Source organism: Diachasma alloeum, unplaced genomic scaffold (assembly GCF_001412515.2).
Source record: "Diachasma alloeum isolate Michigan unplaced genomic scaffold, Dall2.0 Dall_scaffold_00299, whole genome shotgun sequence".
In the NCBI taxonomy this organism is placed as follows: Eukaryota; Metazoa; Arthropoda; class Insecta; order Hymenoptera; family Braconidae; genus Diachasma; species Diachasma alloeum.
Window position 1 is genome coordinate 1,331,630 of NW_021680438.1, and position 19,191 is coordinate 1,350,820.

General features: G+C 38.4%; 1 protein-coding gene across 3 annotated transcripts in view; it reads right to left on the minus strand.

Annotated features, from left to right (window-relative positions):
- The window catches only part of LOC107039421 (protein scalloped), a 239,001-nt gene extending 220,359 nt beyond the window's left edge, over window positions 1-18,642 (minus strand). For 2 of the 3 annotated variants that reach the window (XR_001460958.2, XM_015259021.2), the window contains exon 1: window positions 18,575-18,642. Coding sequence is in view for 1 of the 3 variants with exons in the window: in XM_015259020.2 (XP_015114506.1) it covers window positions 16,699-16,723 (25 nt within the window). In the remaining 2 variants the exon portion in view is untranslated. Of the gene's footprint in view, window positions 1-16,698; window positions 17,653-18,574 lie in introns of those variants that run through there. The other variant, XM_015259020.2, reaches the window with a different exon arrangement.
- Window positions 18,643-19,191: the final 549 nt, after the last annotated feature.

Consider the following 19,191-nt stretch of genomic DNA (forward strand, 5'->3'; position numbering starts at 1 on the left):
TCACGAAAACTAAGGAAAAAATCAAAATCACGAATTATTGATGAAAAAGTGTTCATCGTTTTCGGGGAGGCGTACCCCATGAGGTAGTGGGCACAATTCGGAAGAATCTCGGCACGCGTTAAATTCTGGAACTTTTTAATTGTCATATTTGTTTTCCACTGAAATTTCCGGAAATTTTGCCATTGACAAATCAAATATTCAAATATTTTCTGTTTGAATGATCGAAATCAATAAAATACTGGATTGTTCAGTTCAACCATTCGCTGAAAATTTGGAAAAATCAGGAAAAAATTGAAAATTTATGTCAATTTGTTTCTGAATATTTATGCTCCATTGAAAATTCAGTCAAGTTGTGAAATGTCTGCCTCACTCCCCTGAAAACTCATGGATTTCCTTGAATTCTATCTAACACTCGAAATTTCATAACCATTTTTCTCGTAAATCGGATTCAATGTCACTCTCATAAGAATTCCTACCACATTTTCCATGGAATTTTGAAAAATTTCTAACAGCGTAGTTGGTAATAAAGAATCTTGAATTGCGAATGAGTGTGGTCGTGGAAACTCGTCACAAGGGCTGAAATCGAACATTAAGACAGTGAAATGGCAGCGGAAATGAAGAAGTGGGATGAAAAAAACGAAAGAAAAAAGGGGGGAATCGTGAAGTCAACGAGTGACGAGGCGATTTAATTTCGTCGCACGGACGAAGCGAACAATAAACACGAGAAAGGGAACCCGACGTGTCGTGGTTTATTACATTTTTCCTTCTGGCGAACCTAATGGACCACGGCTTGAAATAGTGTCAAGGCTGTGAAAGTCCTTTCAATCGCTAAAGGGTGAATGAGAAAAAATAAAAAAAACTCAAAGTAGCGGGGACAATTCTTCTAAACATAGATTTCCAAAGGGATAACCAGGAGATAAATATTTTTGAAATATCAGATCCCAACCCTTGTGATAAAAACGACTGACATAACGCTTCAATGAGTTTAGGGTACACCTTATTCCTCCTGTGCTATCGGTCTTACCCATCTTACATGGGGGTTAGACACGTACCTGAGGAAGTGAGAGTAAATGGAGGATGGACTGGGTGACGTACGTCTAGACTGAGGGCGCCAAGGGATATGTAATGTATATCCAGCACTTCAAACATCTTACACTTTGCTTTGAGTAGCCGAGAGTTTATCGATAATTATCACTCGACGTTAATGCTTGTGTAAAAGTGGAGGTTGACGGTAATGTGAGTCTGCCATTTACCAGCCTTTGTTCACTTTTACACTCATGTAAAAATATCAATTTCACTTTTTTTTTTCTTCTACTCTAGGATAAATAACAAACAGGAAATTGGATTGGATACACGAGCTGACAGCGTGACACGTAACTCAACTCCTGCCGAATTTTGAGATATCACTGATAAAAATGATGGTACACGCTCGGTTATCACCGAACACTGATTTTATTTGATAAAAAAGGATAAAAGAGTGATAGACCATCGCTTGTTTATCGTTTCACGAAGAGTTACTCGACATTTCTTTTCCCCTTCCCCGCGATCCTCAATATTAACCCCTCACGTAGGGGATCCCTAGAACGCGTCTTGTCCCAACGGCCGGGAGGCTTACGACGACGCGCCAATTCCATTGTTTAATCAGCAATAACTCGAAAACAGGTGATCGAGAAAACTTGAAATAAAATGCATTGGATGAATTGAAATTTGAAATAAACGCCCTGAGAATTCTGTTTTTTCCGCATTCAAGTCACACCCTTTTATCCTCCAGGACAATTTTTCGTCGAGATCTCGAAATTCGCTGAATTTATTTGTAACAAATACATTATTCAATGAATTGAAATTTAACTTGTGCCATTCGATAGGAAGGTCATCAAAGTATTTTCAGCAAAAAATCCAAAATTTTTCTGTAAAATTTTCTCGATAAACGAGATGATTGAATATGATTAAATCGGAGCAAAATAGTATTTTCATCCACGACTTTTGTTGATATGAAAAAAAAAAATGCAATGAGAAAAAAAATCAATGATCTCACGGCACAAACAATTTTATTGACTTTGCAAATTTTTTTTCCAAATGTCAATATGTGTCTTAGAATTCGAGAAAATAATTTTTTACTGTTGACGGAAAGGACCCCGGCCGATAGGACAAGTTCGTGCCTCCATACATCGTATGGAGCCCGTACGTGAGGAGTTCAACAAATCCATTGAGTGATTATCCAACTTCGAGCTGCATCAATGAAAATAAAGTAAATAAACATAATGTCATTGAAGCCCTGAGCCACCCGAAAATTCATTCGCCCGTGAAATTACGATGATCCATAAATAATTGGCCGAATAATTCCTCTCGCGAGTGACAACAAAAAGCAGTTGAAGGTAAAGTCGAGGGTGCATATTTCATGGAGTACAACAGAACTCACTATCCCCATGTCTGGGGTGGACTTTTTTTTTTCATTTCAAGGGCTGATCGGTGAGTTGAGCGTCAACGTTCATATGAATATGTAGCTATAGTTCTCGAACTGCAACTGGGGATTGTTAAAGTAGCTCTACCCTATTGGGGTTATATTTCAATTCAAAGACTTTTAAAAACTACAACAAATCGCCTAAAAACTCGGTGTGATTCGGAATCGTAACTGTTTTCCTCATTTAATTGTCGTTCAAGTTTTTCTCAAAGGAAATGTTGAAAATCCATTATTTAACACAGGGTCTTATGTGAAAAACGATGAATTTACCACAACTCCGATTAAAACAAAGATTAAAATCTAATTTTTTTTCCTAAAAACGAGAAAAAAATAATAAAAAATATTGGCACCTGTTGGATAACGATTTATCGTTTAGTTTTTTTTATTATTAATAATACTGGCAACATGAATAGACATGACAACAGTGACCATGTGATGGCGCCCGCTCCGCTCGTCTCCAACTTCCCATATGATCGTACGGCGTTGCCACAGTTATTCGCAAGCTAGTCAATTGAAAAACTGCTTATGTGCACTTTATTTAAAAAAAATTGATATAAGATAATACTTATGCTCATGACCTCTATGATTTATTTTAATAATTTAGAGCTAGAAATACTGATTTTTAGAATGTATTTTTTGTGAAATAGACTCAATGACTCCAGCCGTAGGGGTAGAGCTACTTTAACAGTGGATAGCGTGCGTCCGCACGAATCGGGGAAAAAGAAGGGTTCTCCATGTTGAGCCCAGGTGGCTGGAGGAAACCTCTTGGGCTCCCCCTTTCGATTGCAACCCCCTTCCTCGTATGTGTACCAACGCTCCCCCTTCCTCCCCCTCACCGCCCCGCCCACCACTCGCTGTTTCATTTGTACACGTGGAAAAGGCGAAAAAATGAAAGGATGTTGAATGTCGGACACGCAAGGCGTACTTGAAAAAAGAGGGGGCGAATCCCCCAGTGGAATTCGTGATTTTGCATAATTCTGGAGGATTCTACATAACATTTGCGGAATGAATTTTTGTGAATGCTTGTAGAGTTTTTGACTCGGAGAATACTTTCGCTATTTTTCAATCCATTAAGAATTTAATGGAATGTGATGTTTACTTTTCACAATGAGTTTGAGAATTCTAGCTGTTATTGAAATATCAATGATCACCTAACATAAAAATCCCAATTTTCTTGAATTTCCAAGCTGAATAAGAGATTCCATAAAGAATTTGATGTTGAAGTGAATTCAAATTCACAACACTGAGAATTCAAAAGCATCATTACTTCAAGGTAGCGAAATTTCTAACAGTGTGATGCGATGAAATTTCGCCCTGTTTTCAATGCAATCCTCTCCAACACTGAATATCGAATCCCTCATTCTCCTAATTCTGTATTTGAAAATTAAAAAATGGCCAGTGTACATTTACAGAAATACTTATACTGCTGTAAATTTTGGACTTGAATTTTCAATGTTGTGCATTTGAATTTAACATCAAATGCACAACAAACAATCAAATAGTACATGGAATTAGTTATCTTGGAGATTCAACAAAATTGATTGTTTTCATGTTAAGCAATTATTAATATTCTAATGACAGCCTAAATTTATAATCTGATTGTAAAAATTGAACAGCAAATTCAATTGAACTTTCAGTATGTCAGAAATTCAGAACAATAATTTCCGGAATTTTCACAATTTTCAATAATTTCTATTGTGGCATAAATCTGAAAATTGGGATTTCTTCGGATGTTCCGGAAATCACGTGATTTATCAGTGACAGAATTAATGGGTGTTGAGAATGTCAAGTTTTGTACTCGAAATTTCTAGATCAATGTTCTAACATTGGATAATATTTGAAAAATTGCTATTTTTGTATCCTGATCTTTACCTTCTCAGAGTTGAGAATGTAATAAAATAGACTCGTAGAGAGAATAATTTTCAACGCCGTTCCATTTTTGTGAATTAAAAAAAAATTTTATCCGAATTTTATTGTGAATAAATAAATTTTTCCCTGATAAAAAATTCTCAAAAACTCGAAACGCTGAGAAAAAACATTACAAGTACCATTAAACTTTTACAATAAAAAATTCAGGCAGAACTCCTGGCTACCACAAGCCGTCTTTATCTCCTTCAAGTTGCAAATGCAATAAAATAGACTCGTGTCACATTTTACGATTTTTCGACCTGTTAAAACCATCGAAAAAACTTGATTTCCAAAGGTAACAAATTTTATTCATATTCAGAATGGCACCAGAAATTTATCTCATGCCAGAGAAGAACGTTTTCGAAAGCTTGAACAATTTTCATGATTTACTCATGAAGAGGGAGTGTTGATGATTAATATCTCCGTACGAAACTGCCGAAAATAACGTTCTTTCCAACGTCGTTTAATTTTTGTGAATTGAAAACAAATTTGTATCTGAATTTTATTATGAATAAATAAATTTTTTTTCCTAATGAAAACTTCCCGAAAGCTTGAAACGCGGAGAGAAAAACATTACACGTTACATTGAACTTTTACAACAAAAATTTCAGACGAAACTCCTGGCCACCACAAGCCGCCTTTATCTCCCTAAAGTTGCAAATGCAATAAAATAGATTCGTATCACATTTTACGATTTTTCGACCTGTTGAAACCACCGAAAAAACTTGATTTCCAAAGGTAACAAATTTTATTCATATTCAGAATGGCACCAGAAATTTATCTCATGCCAGAGAAGAACGGTTCCGAAAGCTTGAACAATTTTCATGATTTACTCATGAAGAGGGAGTGTTGATGATTGAAAACACCGTACAAATCTGCAGAGCATAATCTCCAACGTTGTTTCATTTTTGTGAATTAAAAAAAAAATGTATCTGAATTTCATTGTGAATAAATAAATTTTTCCCTAATGAAAACTTTCCAGAAGGTCGAAACGCTGAGAGAAAAATATTCCAAGTTACATTGAAGTTTTATAATAAAATATTCAGGCGAAACTCCTGGCATAAGTCGACTTGTTACCAGTTCTTTATCTCCTCAAAGTTGCAAATGAAATAAAATTGACTTGTATCACATTTTACGATTTTTCGGGTTGTAAAGAACCATCGAAAAACGAGCAGAAACTCAGAGGAAGCGCGATGAAGGAAAAAAAAGTGAAGAAGCACTGGGTAAATCTATCCAGAGTTTATTTCGGCCAGCGATTTGGCACCGTCTACGGCAAATAGGAAAGCACGAAATCACTAGGAGAAAGCGAAGGAGAGCAAAATGCCCCGCGAATCCGAGACTGTATGATCCTCCTTCTCCACCGTCCCGGCGTCTATCTATTTATATCGTTTAAGAAGGGCGGCTTAATGAGTCTAGGAACTGTCACAACGAGTGAGATACGATCCCCCTGGGGTGTCATCGGTGATTCAGATAGAGACAACCGAAAACTTCAACATTACATGGCTCAAAGAGCCGAAAAACGGGGAGACTAGGGAAAAAAATATTTCAAACTCGAATAAATGTCGTTCAAGGTCGACGACGGGTGGACCGATATACAAAAGACGTGAACGATATACCCAAGTAGCGAATGAATTCTCTCGACATTCTGCTATTTTCCACAGTTCATTTATAAATCAGGGAGACCTCGATTAAGGATATCTAAGTATCTGTTACAATTTGGTACTGAGCACACTATAGATTCAACCATTTTCAATCATCAAATTAGTCAACTGAATTGCGTGAGAAAAATTTGAAAAACAAAAATTCTTAACATTCGTTATGTACAAATAAATAATTGAAATTGCTCAAACTTTCGGAATACTTTTTTTTTTAGGCATGAAATCGATTTCTGGTAAAATTTTGAAAATGAAAAAATTGTTTACGATTCCCGACAAATCATTTTTGTGGCGCAAAATCGATTGTTTATAAATGATTTATAGAAAATGCTCCTAATTTGCAAAAATCGCAATTTGGTATAGACCACACTATAGATTCGACCATTTTTAATCATCAAATTAGTCAATTCAATTGCGTGAGAAAAATTTGAAAAAAAAGGGAATATTCCGCGTCATTCAAATTACATCTTACACAGAATTATGATTTTTTTACACATTCGTTGTTCTTAATAAATAATTGAAACTGTTTAAACTTTCTGAAAAATTATTTTTTTAAGCATGAAATCGATTTCTGATAAAATTCTGAATGAATAAATTTGTTGCGATTCCGAACGAATGACTTTTATGATGGAAAATCGATTGTTTATAAATGATTTATAGAAAATGCTCATAATTTTCAAAAATTGCGGTTTAGTACAGACCACACTATAGATTCAACCATTTTCAATCATCAAATTAGTCAATTAAAGTGTGTGACAAAATTTTTTAAAAATAGATAAATTCAGCGTTATTCAAAGGACATTTTGCGCAGAATTATTATTTTTGAAACATTCATTGTTTGTAAATAAATAATTGAAATTGCTTAAACATTCCGAAATCTTATTTTGTTAGACACGAAATCAATTGCTGGTAAAATTCTGAATATGAATAAATTTGTTACGATTTCGAACAAATGATTTTTAAGGTGGAAAATTCATTGTTTATAAATTATTCGTAGAAAATGTTCATAATTTACAAACATTGCAAATTTGTAATGACTTCATCAATCTTTCTCCAAAACTAAACTTTCTAATTTTGTTTTAAGAGTTTTAAAATGTCTTCTAACGATTCAATATCGAGATTCCAACTAAGCCCTGTAAAATTTGAATGATAAAATCATTGTAAAATGTCCGGGAACAAATAATTGCGTCAAATGGGGATCCAATGAATGCTCTGATCAAAAAGCATTTCACTGGAGAAAAAATAGCCAAAGTACTTAGATACCTTTCATCATTCAACGATATTTTTAACCGAAACTCGATTTCTCCAACGAATTAATTCGTAAACAGGTGTTTCTCCCGCATTTGTAGTCATCAAATCGCTTGATACGTTAAAAAAAACCCCAGCAAATCGATAAGATACAGCATGACAACCGGATAAATGAAACCTAAACTGTCCAGAAAATATTCCAAAGGGGGGGTGGGAGAGCCGGAGAAACCACGGTGGTCCCCTTTCTCACATTTAAATCGTAATATCGATTTATCGATTTGTCTTGCCACCGGTTGCGTGTCTGGAATTACGTATTCGTAAGAAATAAAAAGTCACAAAAATACCAACCCGAGTGGAAATTGAACGATTTGGCGAGCACGGCGCGAAGCGCCGTGCGAAGCCTAATCGCAATTATGAGGAGAGTCTCGTTCGAAGAGGTCACTACGTAGTACCGTCCCTGGACACGTGATGTCACCACAGCTTTCAGCGCTAAATACCAAAAAAGACCGTCGACAGCGCCACTCATGCCCCCAACACCTCATATAGTTTAAAGTTCACAAGAGGTCATCGGGTGGGAATTTGAAAATGTTAACATGCTATCGTTAAGGGGTGGGAGTGACCTCTTCGAACGAGACTCTCCTCATAATTGCGATTAGGCTTCGCACGGCGCTTCGCGCCGTGCTCGCCAAATCGTTCAATTATGAGTCGTGTCTCGTTCTCGAGATCACTACGTAGATGTTCAGAGCCCTTTAAGACGAACTTTCAATTTATAATAATAATTTATTTTCTGTCAGAACTTCATTTATTTTCAATCAAATCCATTGCATTTTATATATAAACATTAAACTCTTCCAAGTAGTCATCAACTTAAAATTAGTTTTTCACATAAACTTTGACATAAACAATAAAGAACATTAAACATTCTTAAGTCCCATCACCGATCTAGCAAAAACTTTCTTATTTGGGACAATCGGGCGATTATAGAAACGATCAAACATCTGAGAAGAATCCGACCAACCAGCCAATTTTTTAATCAAACTACAATCAACACCTTGAGAGTAAGCTGCCGAAGTTGCAGCATGACGAACACTATGAGAACCAAACGTTCTGCCAAGCCCACATTCAATCAAGAAAGATCTGATCCACCGGCTGATTGTATCTTTGGAAGCCGCATGAAACGGTTTCCTCGTAGTAATAAATAAAGTATCTGCATTACCTCGCAAACTTGATGTAACTCTCAAATATTCTTCAAGTGTTGATGCAACACAAAGTTGTGGACAATCTTAGAATCTCGGTAAGGACAGCAATGGCTGTGGTTTACCCCGCTTTGAAGTCTTAATTTTATCTGGTATGGAAATATCATAAGAATCTTGGGACGAACGAATCTGACTTATTTTAATAAATGAGATCGTTTGCCCCCGATGAGCTGTAACCAGAGCTAATAACATGACTAATTTAGATGTCAATTGACTCAAACTGAGACTCGACAAGGGAAACAAACTTCTAAGCTTCTTGAGAACCGGATCCAAATCATAAATCTCATCATACTTAGGCTCTGCTGGCCTGACATTTGACACTCCTTTCAAAAAACGCGAAATTAACGGGTTTTTCCCCAAATAATCTCCACACAAAAAAGAAAGAGCAGAACGATAAATATTTATCGAACTATATGATAAACCATCCTGTACTTTCCCATTGAGCCAGCCCACAACTTCCTCTACTTTAGGTTTAAACGTGTTAATCCCCGATAACTCAGAAAATGTAGCCCATTCTTTAATGGGTCTTTTATACTGCTTAAGTGTCGAATCGCTGATTGATTTCATCAATACCTCTATAGATTTAGGATTCAACCCCTTCTTTTCGTATGCCTGGCGGATAACCTCGCTGCCATCAACCTCATTCTTTTTGCTAGAGGATGGCTCTCCTTCCTGGAAGGTGATAATAACAAATTATCTTGAGGTTCGAAATAAATTGGATCACTGTCTAACAAAGATAACCATAGAGGAAACCATGGTTGAGATTTCCACACTGGAACCACAACAACACCCCAGGCTTGATCAATCACAATTTTCCTGAGAACCTTAAGAATTACAGAAAAAGGGGGGAAAGCATAAAATGGAGATGGCCATGGAAATGTAAAGGCATCAATCGAAACTGCCTGTGAATCACGGTGCCATGCACAATAACTAGGATACTTCGCGTTATCCGCAGAGGCAAATAAGTCAATTTGTAGATCACCGAATTTATCGACTATTTCTTTGAATGCCCAAGGTGCTAATTCCCATTCTGTATCTATATTTTCTGCCCTCGACGCTTGATCCGCTTCGATATTTTCTCTAGATGGAATATACGAAGCCCACACCCAAAGCCTTCTGGCTTCACACCACTGCCAAATGTCACGAGTAATTTTATTGAGGTCCAGAAATTTTACTCCACCCATACGATTGATATACGAAATTGCAGTCGTATTATCAATACGTAACAAAATCTCAGCATCTGAGTCTTCCGATGCAAAAGCCAAAAGCCCTTTAAATGCAGCTAACAATTCTAAATAATTTATATGATAACCAATCTCTGAATCATTCCAGTTTCCATAAACAGCTTGTTGCTCACAATAAGCACCCCAACCAGTACCAGATGCATCCGAAAAAATTACTCTATTAAAAGTTATTTGTTTAATTGAATTTTTAGCCTCAGGAAGCTGTCTTTCCCACCAGAGCAAATCTGGAAAAATAGATGGATTCAACACCATCATCTCATCATAATCTCCATTTGTTCTAAGTAACTCAAGATATCTTTGACGTTCAAACAGCTTAGTGTAACACCAACCATACTGAACTGCAGGACAAGCCGCTGTAAGCGATCCAATTATCTGAGAAAATTTCCTTATAGAACATTTTTCCATCGAATATAATTCTTTAATTAATTGTAAAAGATACTGACTCTTATCTTCAGGTAAAAGTAATGACATTGACTCAGAACTCAGTATGAACCCCAAAAATCTACACGAAGATTGAGGAATCAAATTACTCTTTTTCCAATTAATTACAAACCCTAAGGATTCTAATAAGGAAATTGTTTCCTGCAGATTCTTTTCACAATTTTCCTTCGAGTGACCTAAACAAAGCCAATCATCTAGATAAACTACCGACAAGAATCCTTGACTTCTCAAAACCCCTGAGAGTGGTTTTAAAAGCTTAGTAAAAACCCAAGGGGCTGTGTTCAATCCAAAGGGCATACACACAAACTCATATAATTGATCCATCCAATAAAAACGAAGATATTTTCGGTCTGATTCATGAATCGATATAAAAAAATAAGCATTTTGGAGATCTAAATTCCCCATAAAACATCCTTTAGACATCAATTTCATCGCCGTTCTAATATCCTCCATTTTGAAATGTTCAGTGGGAATGAAATTATTTAACTTTTTTAAATTCAACACGAATCTCATTTTCCCATTATTTTTAGGAATAAGGAAAAAATTTGACACAAACTGTCCTTTCACAAAATGACATTTTTGAATTGCTCCTAAGGACAATAATTCAGAAATTAATTCTTGTGTAATCTCTAAATCCTTATTCGAAATTAAACTTTCAGGTAACTGGGTTTGCACAGGCGTTGATAAAAAAGGAATTTTATAACCCTTGACAATATTTAAAATAAAGACATCTGAGGTAACACGCGACCAAGCCTGGGAGAAATGTTGTAACCTCCCAGCAACCGTACTTACACGAGCTACTTTAGGTTGTTTTTTGGAGGGAGAGAGCTTGCTCGAGTCCTCTGACGATCCTGAGGGGTTCTTCTCTCTGATGACCTCGCTGGGATAAAACTCCTTGGAGGTGGAGCTCTCCTGAAGCCCGTCTGCGTTGAGATCATCTGACTCGGAGACGGGCGCTTCCAGTTTAAAATTTTTGTCTTCAAAGGAGCTCTCTTTTGCCCAGAAACTTTCATAGAAGATCCAATCTTCTCAGCCGCCAACATCGATTTAATTCTCTTAGGCAACTCCGATCCAAAGAGGAAATCATCAGTGACTGCTTCTTGCATGAGACTTTTATATTTCTCCTCAACAGATGGATAAATATACACCTTCCTGGTCTTCGTTAATTGATGCATGAGCTCACACATGAATTTACTTGAATCACATAACAACTCAATGAGTTTTTCTTTTTCGATACCCTCATCTGGCTTTTCATTAAAAATAAGGGTTAATGCAGAACCCAGAGAGATAAGACTCAAGCCACAAAGATCCTGATTAGCAGCCAGGTATTTATCCCTGGACATCAGTGTCTTAGTCAGAAAAGAGGCAACCTCGGGATTTAGAACTGGAGCTTGTAGACGACAATTACCCGTGTGAGGATAACTGTCACACAAATCCACTTTATCAGACTTCTTGAGACCCTTTGCAATTGTGTCATCCCAAAGTTCTGCCAGCTCTTTATGCAAAACAAATTCACTCTCATTTTTCTTGAGGTTTGCCCCTAATTTTATAAGAATTTTTTCATCAAGTTTGATGGATGCATTCTCCTTATTTCCATCTTCATTCTTTTCCTCCAAATCAATCGTTGAGGTAGCAGGAGATTTTGGAACATTGTCCCCAGGGAGATCTCCCTGAACCGTCTCATCTCCTTTTGAATCATCTAGAACAACGAAAAGTACGCGTCTAGACCAAATAAAGAAACTTAACCATTTGACATGAAATTTCATATCATCAAATTTCAGTTTGAACGTTTGTACGGATAATTCCGCCAGTTGAAGACTTTTAGTCTATCGTACGGTTAAACCGCCATCAAGAAATACCTACCAGACGAGCTAACATGGCCATCGTCTGATTCGATCGCATTTAATGCGTCATTAACAAGTCTTTGATATTTTGATATTTTGCGTTGCCAATCGGCAAGCTCCTCATCTGAGGGAAAATTCTTGCGCTTAGGCATGATGACAAAACCAACTTAAACAAGAATAAATATTAATAAACTCGATTAATAAATCAAAACTCGATAGAGCAAAAAAAAAACCGTGGCGTACTCGACGTGCACAGAAAACGTTATGAGGTGTTGGGGGCATGAGTGGCGCTGTCGACGGTCTTTTTTGGTATTTAGCGCTGAAAGCTGTGGTGACATCACGTGTCCAGGGACGGTACTACGTAGTGATCTCGAGAACGAGACACNAATTCTGTTCAGGTCTCGATCAGAAACTGATCAAGTTCGATCCGAAATTCTGATCAGGCATGTTACGCCTCCACCTTATGTTTTTCCACTAGGGTTTCTCCACCTACCATCATTAGGCATTAATTAAATTTAATTTTTTTGAGAGAAAAAATTTGTAACTTCCTAGCCGGGAATCGAACCCGGGACCTCCCAATGTTGTTTTTCTTCATATATAAACAATCAGTATTTACATTATTTACATTCCTTAAAAACTAGTATTTAAAAAAGTCTATGACCTATTATTGATAATTTGTTTACTAAACTTTGGTCGGGAGTGACTCTCAAGTTTAATTAATATGGCAATATTTTGTGGAATTTCATATTAATTGATGATATATGATTGATGATTTCCTGTTTGCAGGTATTTGCTATATAAGTTGCAAACGATATTTTTCAACAAGAAGAGGTCTCGCATGAATGTGAAAAAAAAAGCACAACGATATTTGCGGTCGTCGGGTGCTCTTACCATCTGAGCTACCAGGACCCTTACGAATTTCACTCTCAAATTGACTCATACCCGAGTGGAAATTCTGTTCAGGTCTCGATCAGAAACTGATCAAGTTCGATCCGAAATTCTGTGTTTCTGTGTTGAAATTCTTGTGTTTTTCCACTAGGGAACTCTCAGGTTAATAATATAAGAAATAACGAATCAAGTAGAGTAGAAGGGACGCTGTCTGGGGAAAAATAAAATGAATATTTTTGCCCTCGAAAGATATGAAATAAAATCATCCACTCCGGCATTCTCGTTCTGAGAACCCTCGTATTCGTTGAACGTAGGCGGCAGCATTCGTGGAATGAGAAAAAAAAGATATTCTGTTAAAGGAATACAACGCGTGTAAGATTTGTATCCGTCAGTCGAGGCCATAGTTGCCAATATTATATTATCATTTTTATCTCGGCACCCTCTAGCCCCCCCCCCTCCGACTAACGACAGATCATATAATAATACAGCGATAATAAATCTTCCCTCGGGCCATGCATTTGTCAGTATCTACTTTGATTCGAATATCACTTTAAATTGCTTTATTGTTCGCTGTGTAGTCCTAGAGTGCGTTGCACATTTGTTATAGAACTGGAGGGAAGGGATTGCAAGCCTCGACTAGTTGATTTAAAAAATTTGTACCTTGTCGCGTGTTGTTGGCAGTACGATAACGCAGTCGATCGAAAGCGTGTAACAATCTCGTGTACGAAAGAGAAAGAGAGAGACTTTGAATTATTTCCAGAGACTGATATAAAATTTCCTCATTTGATTGAGGGTTTCTCTCGCCCGTTGACTCACAAACTTGATTTTCCAGTCAACGTACAATGACTGGAGAACATTTTCTTCTATTTTTCGACTCGTGTCGGCCATTGTATTGGTCAAACGGGCGAAAGAATAGGAAGAATAGATAAAAATTGTAACTCCACAGGATGAAGTCACTGCACAAATTCCTCGTAAGGTGCAAGCGTTTATTTACTTGTCATCAATTCAACGGAGATAATGGCTGGGTTAGTGGAAAATATAGACCACACATCCAAAACGTGCTAAAACCCACCCGACTTGAAAATTTCACTTGGTCTATTTTTTTTGGGATTCTAATGGCCGAAACCAGCCAACAATTATTGAGAAAAAAACGGTCGAAACAATAATCTCTTCTAAATATAAATAATTTAACTAATCCGATTTTTCCTACTTCATTAAAACTCCACGAGACAGATATTTCCATCATTGAATAAACGACAAAGCCGTGTTTTGTTAGTCGTCCGATGACACTCATATTCTCCGCATAGTTGATTTTCAGGGAAAACAATTTTTTTTTCATTCCAACGAGACAATAGTCCCTCACCCTTTTGCCAGTTTTTTTCAGTATGTTGGATTTCAGTATTTCTATTCACGGAGAGAAATGTTCAGTAAAAATTACGGAACTCACAGTTTGCTCGCCGATTCCGGAATCGATTCAGAAAATGTAAGTGACGATATCGTAATTTTCCACAGGCGATTCAGATAAAAATTACGGAACGCTCTGGAAAAATTCCAGAGCGTTCTCTTTTTGGAGGTAAAAATTTTTGAGTCAAAATTTTTTTGAGGTAAAAATTACGTGACTGTTCCGCAAAATTTCCTATAACCATATTTCACTCCGGAATTACGGAAAAGATACGTAATTTTTCTTGAATATTTCTCTCCGTGTTGCTGCATGAATCTGAAAATTGAGATTTCATTCGATATTCCGGAAATCAACTGATTTATCAATGACGCAATTAATCGGTGTTGCGAATGTCAATTTTTTACTCGAAATTTGGAAAGTAATTTTCTAACAGTGGGTAATATTTGAAAAATTGAAATTTTTGTGTTTTGTTCTTCATCTCCTCGAAGTTGGAAATTAAATAAAATAGACTCGTATAGTTTTTACGATTTTTCTACCTGTTATAAACCATCGAAAAAAACTGTTCTCCGAAAAGTAACAAATTTTATTCATTTTCAGAAGTGTTAGTCGTCCAATGACACTCATATGCGCTTAGTTGATTTTCACTGAAAACAATTTTTTTTAATTCCAACGAAACAATAGTCCCTCACCCTTTTGCCCTTTAAATTAGTTGAATAACAAATTCAATTGCACTTTCAGTTGTTGGAAATTGAGAACAATAATTACCGGAATTTTCAGGATTTTCAATGATTTCTATTGCCGCATAAATCTGAAAATTGAGATTTCATTGGATATTTCGGAAATCAACGGGTTTATCCGTGACAGAATTGATCGGTGTTGTGCATATCAATTTTTTTACTCGAAATTTGGAGAGTAATTTTCTAACAGTGAATAATATTTGAAAAATTGTTATTTTTGTATTTTGTTCTTTATCTCCTCGAAGTTGCAAATTAAATAAAATAAACTCGTGAAGTTTTTTACGATTTTTCTACCTGTAAAAAACCATCGAAAAAAACTGTTCTCCGAAAAGTAACAAATTTTATTCATTTTCAGAAGTGTTGGTCGTCCAATGACACTCATATCCGCTTAGTTGATTTTCACAGAAAACAATTTTTTTTAATTCCAACGAATCCATAGTCCCTCACCCTTTTGCCCTTTAAATTAGTTGAATAACAAATTCAATTGCACTTTCAGTATGTTGGAAATTGAGAACAATAATTACCGGAATTTTCATGATTTTCAATGATTTCTATTGCCGTAGGAATCTGTAAGTTGCGATTTCATCGGACATATCCGTAAAGCACCTGTTTTATCAGTGACACAATTCGGTGTTGAGAATGTCACGAGTTCAAGAGAAATTTTCTAACAGTGGATAATATTCGAAGAATTACTATTTTTGTATTCTGTTCATTATCTCCTTGAAGTTGCAAACGAAATAAAATGGACTCGTATCACATTTAACGACTTTTCAACCAGTAAAAAACCATCAAAAAAGCAACCAATTTTATTCATATTCAGAATGGCACCAGAAATTTATCTCACGCCAGAAAAGAACGTTTCCAAAAGCTTGAACAATTTACAAGATTCACTCATAAAGAGGGAGTGTTGATGAAAAGCAAGTCTCCGCAAAATGTCGTTCTAATGGCGCAAATTATTCATGAATTCGGTCAATTTTTTCGCACATAATGAAAATACCAAGTTTGACGATTAAAATTTCTGGCACGAATTTATTTACCCGTTATCAATTCAACTTAGATAATGGCCGAAACCAGTGAACAATTTATGAGAAAAAATGGGCGAAACAATCTTCTCTTCTTAATGTAAATAATTTAACAAAATCTACTCCATTGAAACTCCACGAGACAAATATTTTCATCATCGAATGAACGACAAAGCCGTGTTAGTCGTCCAATGACACTCATATCCTCCGCGCAGTTGATTTTCAGGGAAAACAATTTTTTTTTATTCCAACGAAACAATAGTCCCTCTCCCTTTTCCCCCCATCAGCCGATGTAGTCATCGGTTGAATTGCGAAACTCGTTCGCGCGCGCACACGCCTCGTCCCACGCGAAATGAAATCCCGCCAAAGCAAGTTCTGGAATACCATTAGGTATGTATATGTGCACATTTTAACAAAGACACATCNGGGGGGGGGGGGGGGGGGGGGGGGGGGGGGGGGGGGGGGGGGGGGGGGGGGGGGGGGGGGGGGGGGGGGGGGGGGGGGGGGGGGGGGGGGGGGGGGGGGGGCGAGGGGCTTCAAAGGGATTCAAGAGAGAATCGCTAATAAATGAATTTTCAAGAATAAAACTCACTCCAAAAATAATGCACTGTATCCATCCAAGTCGCAAGTGAGTTGGGCTTTTCTCCGCGTCTCGGTAGTTGAATGCCACGTTTAAAACGGTAACTCGGGGAGGCAAAAGCGCGCGCGTTCCACAGGCCTCAGTATCTTCGAATGTTGTAAAAAAAGAACCTAAAAAGCTCCAGTTCTCCCCCTCTTTTTTACTCACAAAAACAAACAAATGGAAAAATAAAACCCACCGTTGTGTCTTCGCACAGCACGTGAAAAAAATTCACCTCAATCTACCGATCACACTGATAAAAATTTCCCCGAACCAATCTCCTCTCCAGCAATTCACTCGCGAACAAGACTGTCCCCGCGGTGTCCGCAGGTGTCTGTCTGGCCGTTCATCAGCGCTCGTACGTAAAATAACCCCCGAAAAATACAATCATCACATAGAGACACCACAAGTCACGTATTAACAACCAAAACACCCACAGTACGGCGAATTCTCCACAGCCAAAAAACCTGAGTCACTCCTCGATGCAATAAAAACCACAGTAAAAACCAAAAACTGAAAAAAACCCAAACAAAAGTGAATCCACGAGTCGGCAAGAATTCCGGAAAAATGCCCTTAAAAAAAACAATCACACTGTCAGCCGTCGGAAGCGGGACGTACCACCCCGGGGCGAGTACACACGAGTTTTCGTAACAACACCACAGGTTTTGATGCCTCCTCACACTGATTGTCGGTGTACGTTTGAGCCTGACGTTATTCTCTCTCACTCAGATCAAATCTATCCTTATTCTCAAGTTTTGCTTCACCTCTCCCTTTTTTCCTCTCGCCGTTGTTTCCCCGTTGATTTTTTTTCTTTTTAACTTTATTATTCTCCCTCCTCCGTAGCAGTAACCATTCGAGATTTTATATTGCCCTTTCTCTGTTAGCCAAGTAGTAGTTTTCGTGCGTTTAAACTCCACATACACCCGCTCTTGCCTACCACTCGCACACAACTGTCTCTCTCCCCTCCCCTCACCGTTGGCATTCAGCTGTACGTACAGTTCACCCCCTCTCTCTTTTTATCTGTGTGGGTTACACAGGAGTATACCTTCGCCTATTGGTGTCTCACTCCAGGCGCTCACGGCAGCGGGCCGCCGCTTTTCCACCACGCCGTCGGATCAATAATTCACCATATATTATCACCAAGTAGCGTACCGTGCAGTGATAGAGATGCACGAGTCCCGGTGTCGTTACTCCTTTCCCTCTCTCTCTCTCTCTTCTCCCCCCTCCCCCGCTCCCTCACACCTGACAATTTATTAATTTACGAAATGTCTGAATCAAGGGAGCGACATTCATCATGCATAAAAAAATAAAATAGCGATCATATCTCCTCGCATTGGATGAGGTAAGGAGGGAACTACGTCGACGCGACGGCGAACGTTCAAGTGCCGGCTGGCGCTTGCCCTCGACAACACTTTGCCTCGGTGTATTCGAGAGTTGGTTGAGTCGCGCAGGCCAACCCACGGGGTTTACGGGCAACAAGCACACGGTATCAACGGTGTAGGCCAACCTCACTCAGGCATCACGCACAGCCACCACCGTTCGGGGATCATCCTCTGATACACAGGTTTTTTTAAATCCGAAGTATCGTCACTCGCACGACTACGGACGGGACACCGGGGGGAGGAACAATGGATTTTCAAGGGGCTCACTGGGTTTTGCACGACGAGAGAGACGGAAAATTTATAAATAAAGATGACAAGCATCGGTGGAATCGCATTACCGCTGATTATTCCACGCAACACACGCGATTCACTCTCTCTCTCACTCGCTCATCGCCGATGAATTCTATTCCGCAGGTTAAAAATTCAGGGTATTTACGGTATTAGTGGATTTTAGTTGAATTACTCACCAGAGGTCGGTTGCTGATTGGTGAACAACAGGGCTGGGTTTTCACAACAAACAGTATTAGTCACTCGATTATTAAAATTCCCACGGTATTTCGTACGTCGACGGTAAATACGAGAGGAGTTACTCTGTTTTTGGTATGCCAGGAATGGCACAAAGAATCTAGACAACGCACACGCCTGCTGCGCAGCCGGTCTGCGCACACGCTGACACCGAGCGGCCGCGGGAGAAACCAGAAACCGAGACTAGCCGAGCCACTGCGACACCACCCGATTCTTGCCCCATCACTCGGTTTCCCTCTCTCCGGTGTCCCCCCTCCCACTCGCCTTGATTCACGGGATGTGTACCACGTGATCAGCAACACTATCCCCCACTCGCTCCTACAATTTTATGTGCTGACCAGCCCCCCACTACAACTGGTTTTTGTCAACACAGAGGCTACGGTCAGTTGCGAGTCACGCACATGGGGAGAGGGTAGGACTGTTGGCTTGCCAACGCAACTAGGAGAGAAACCCATCTCACTCGTCCTCTCTCTTTTCCTGGGTCGGATTTTTTTCTTCTCTCTCGACTCTGCAGTTCTCTCGTTTAAGTTTCAAACGAGAATGGTTGGGGGGGGGGGGG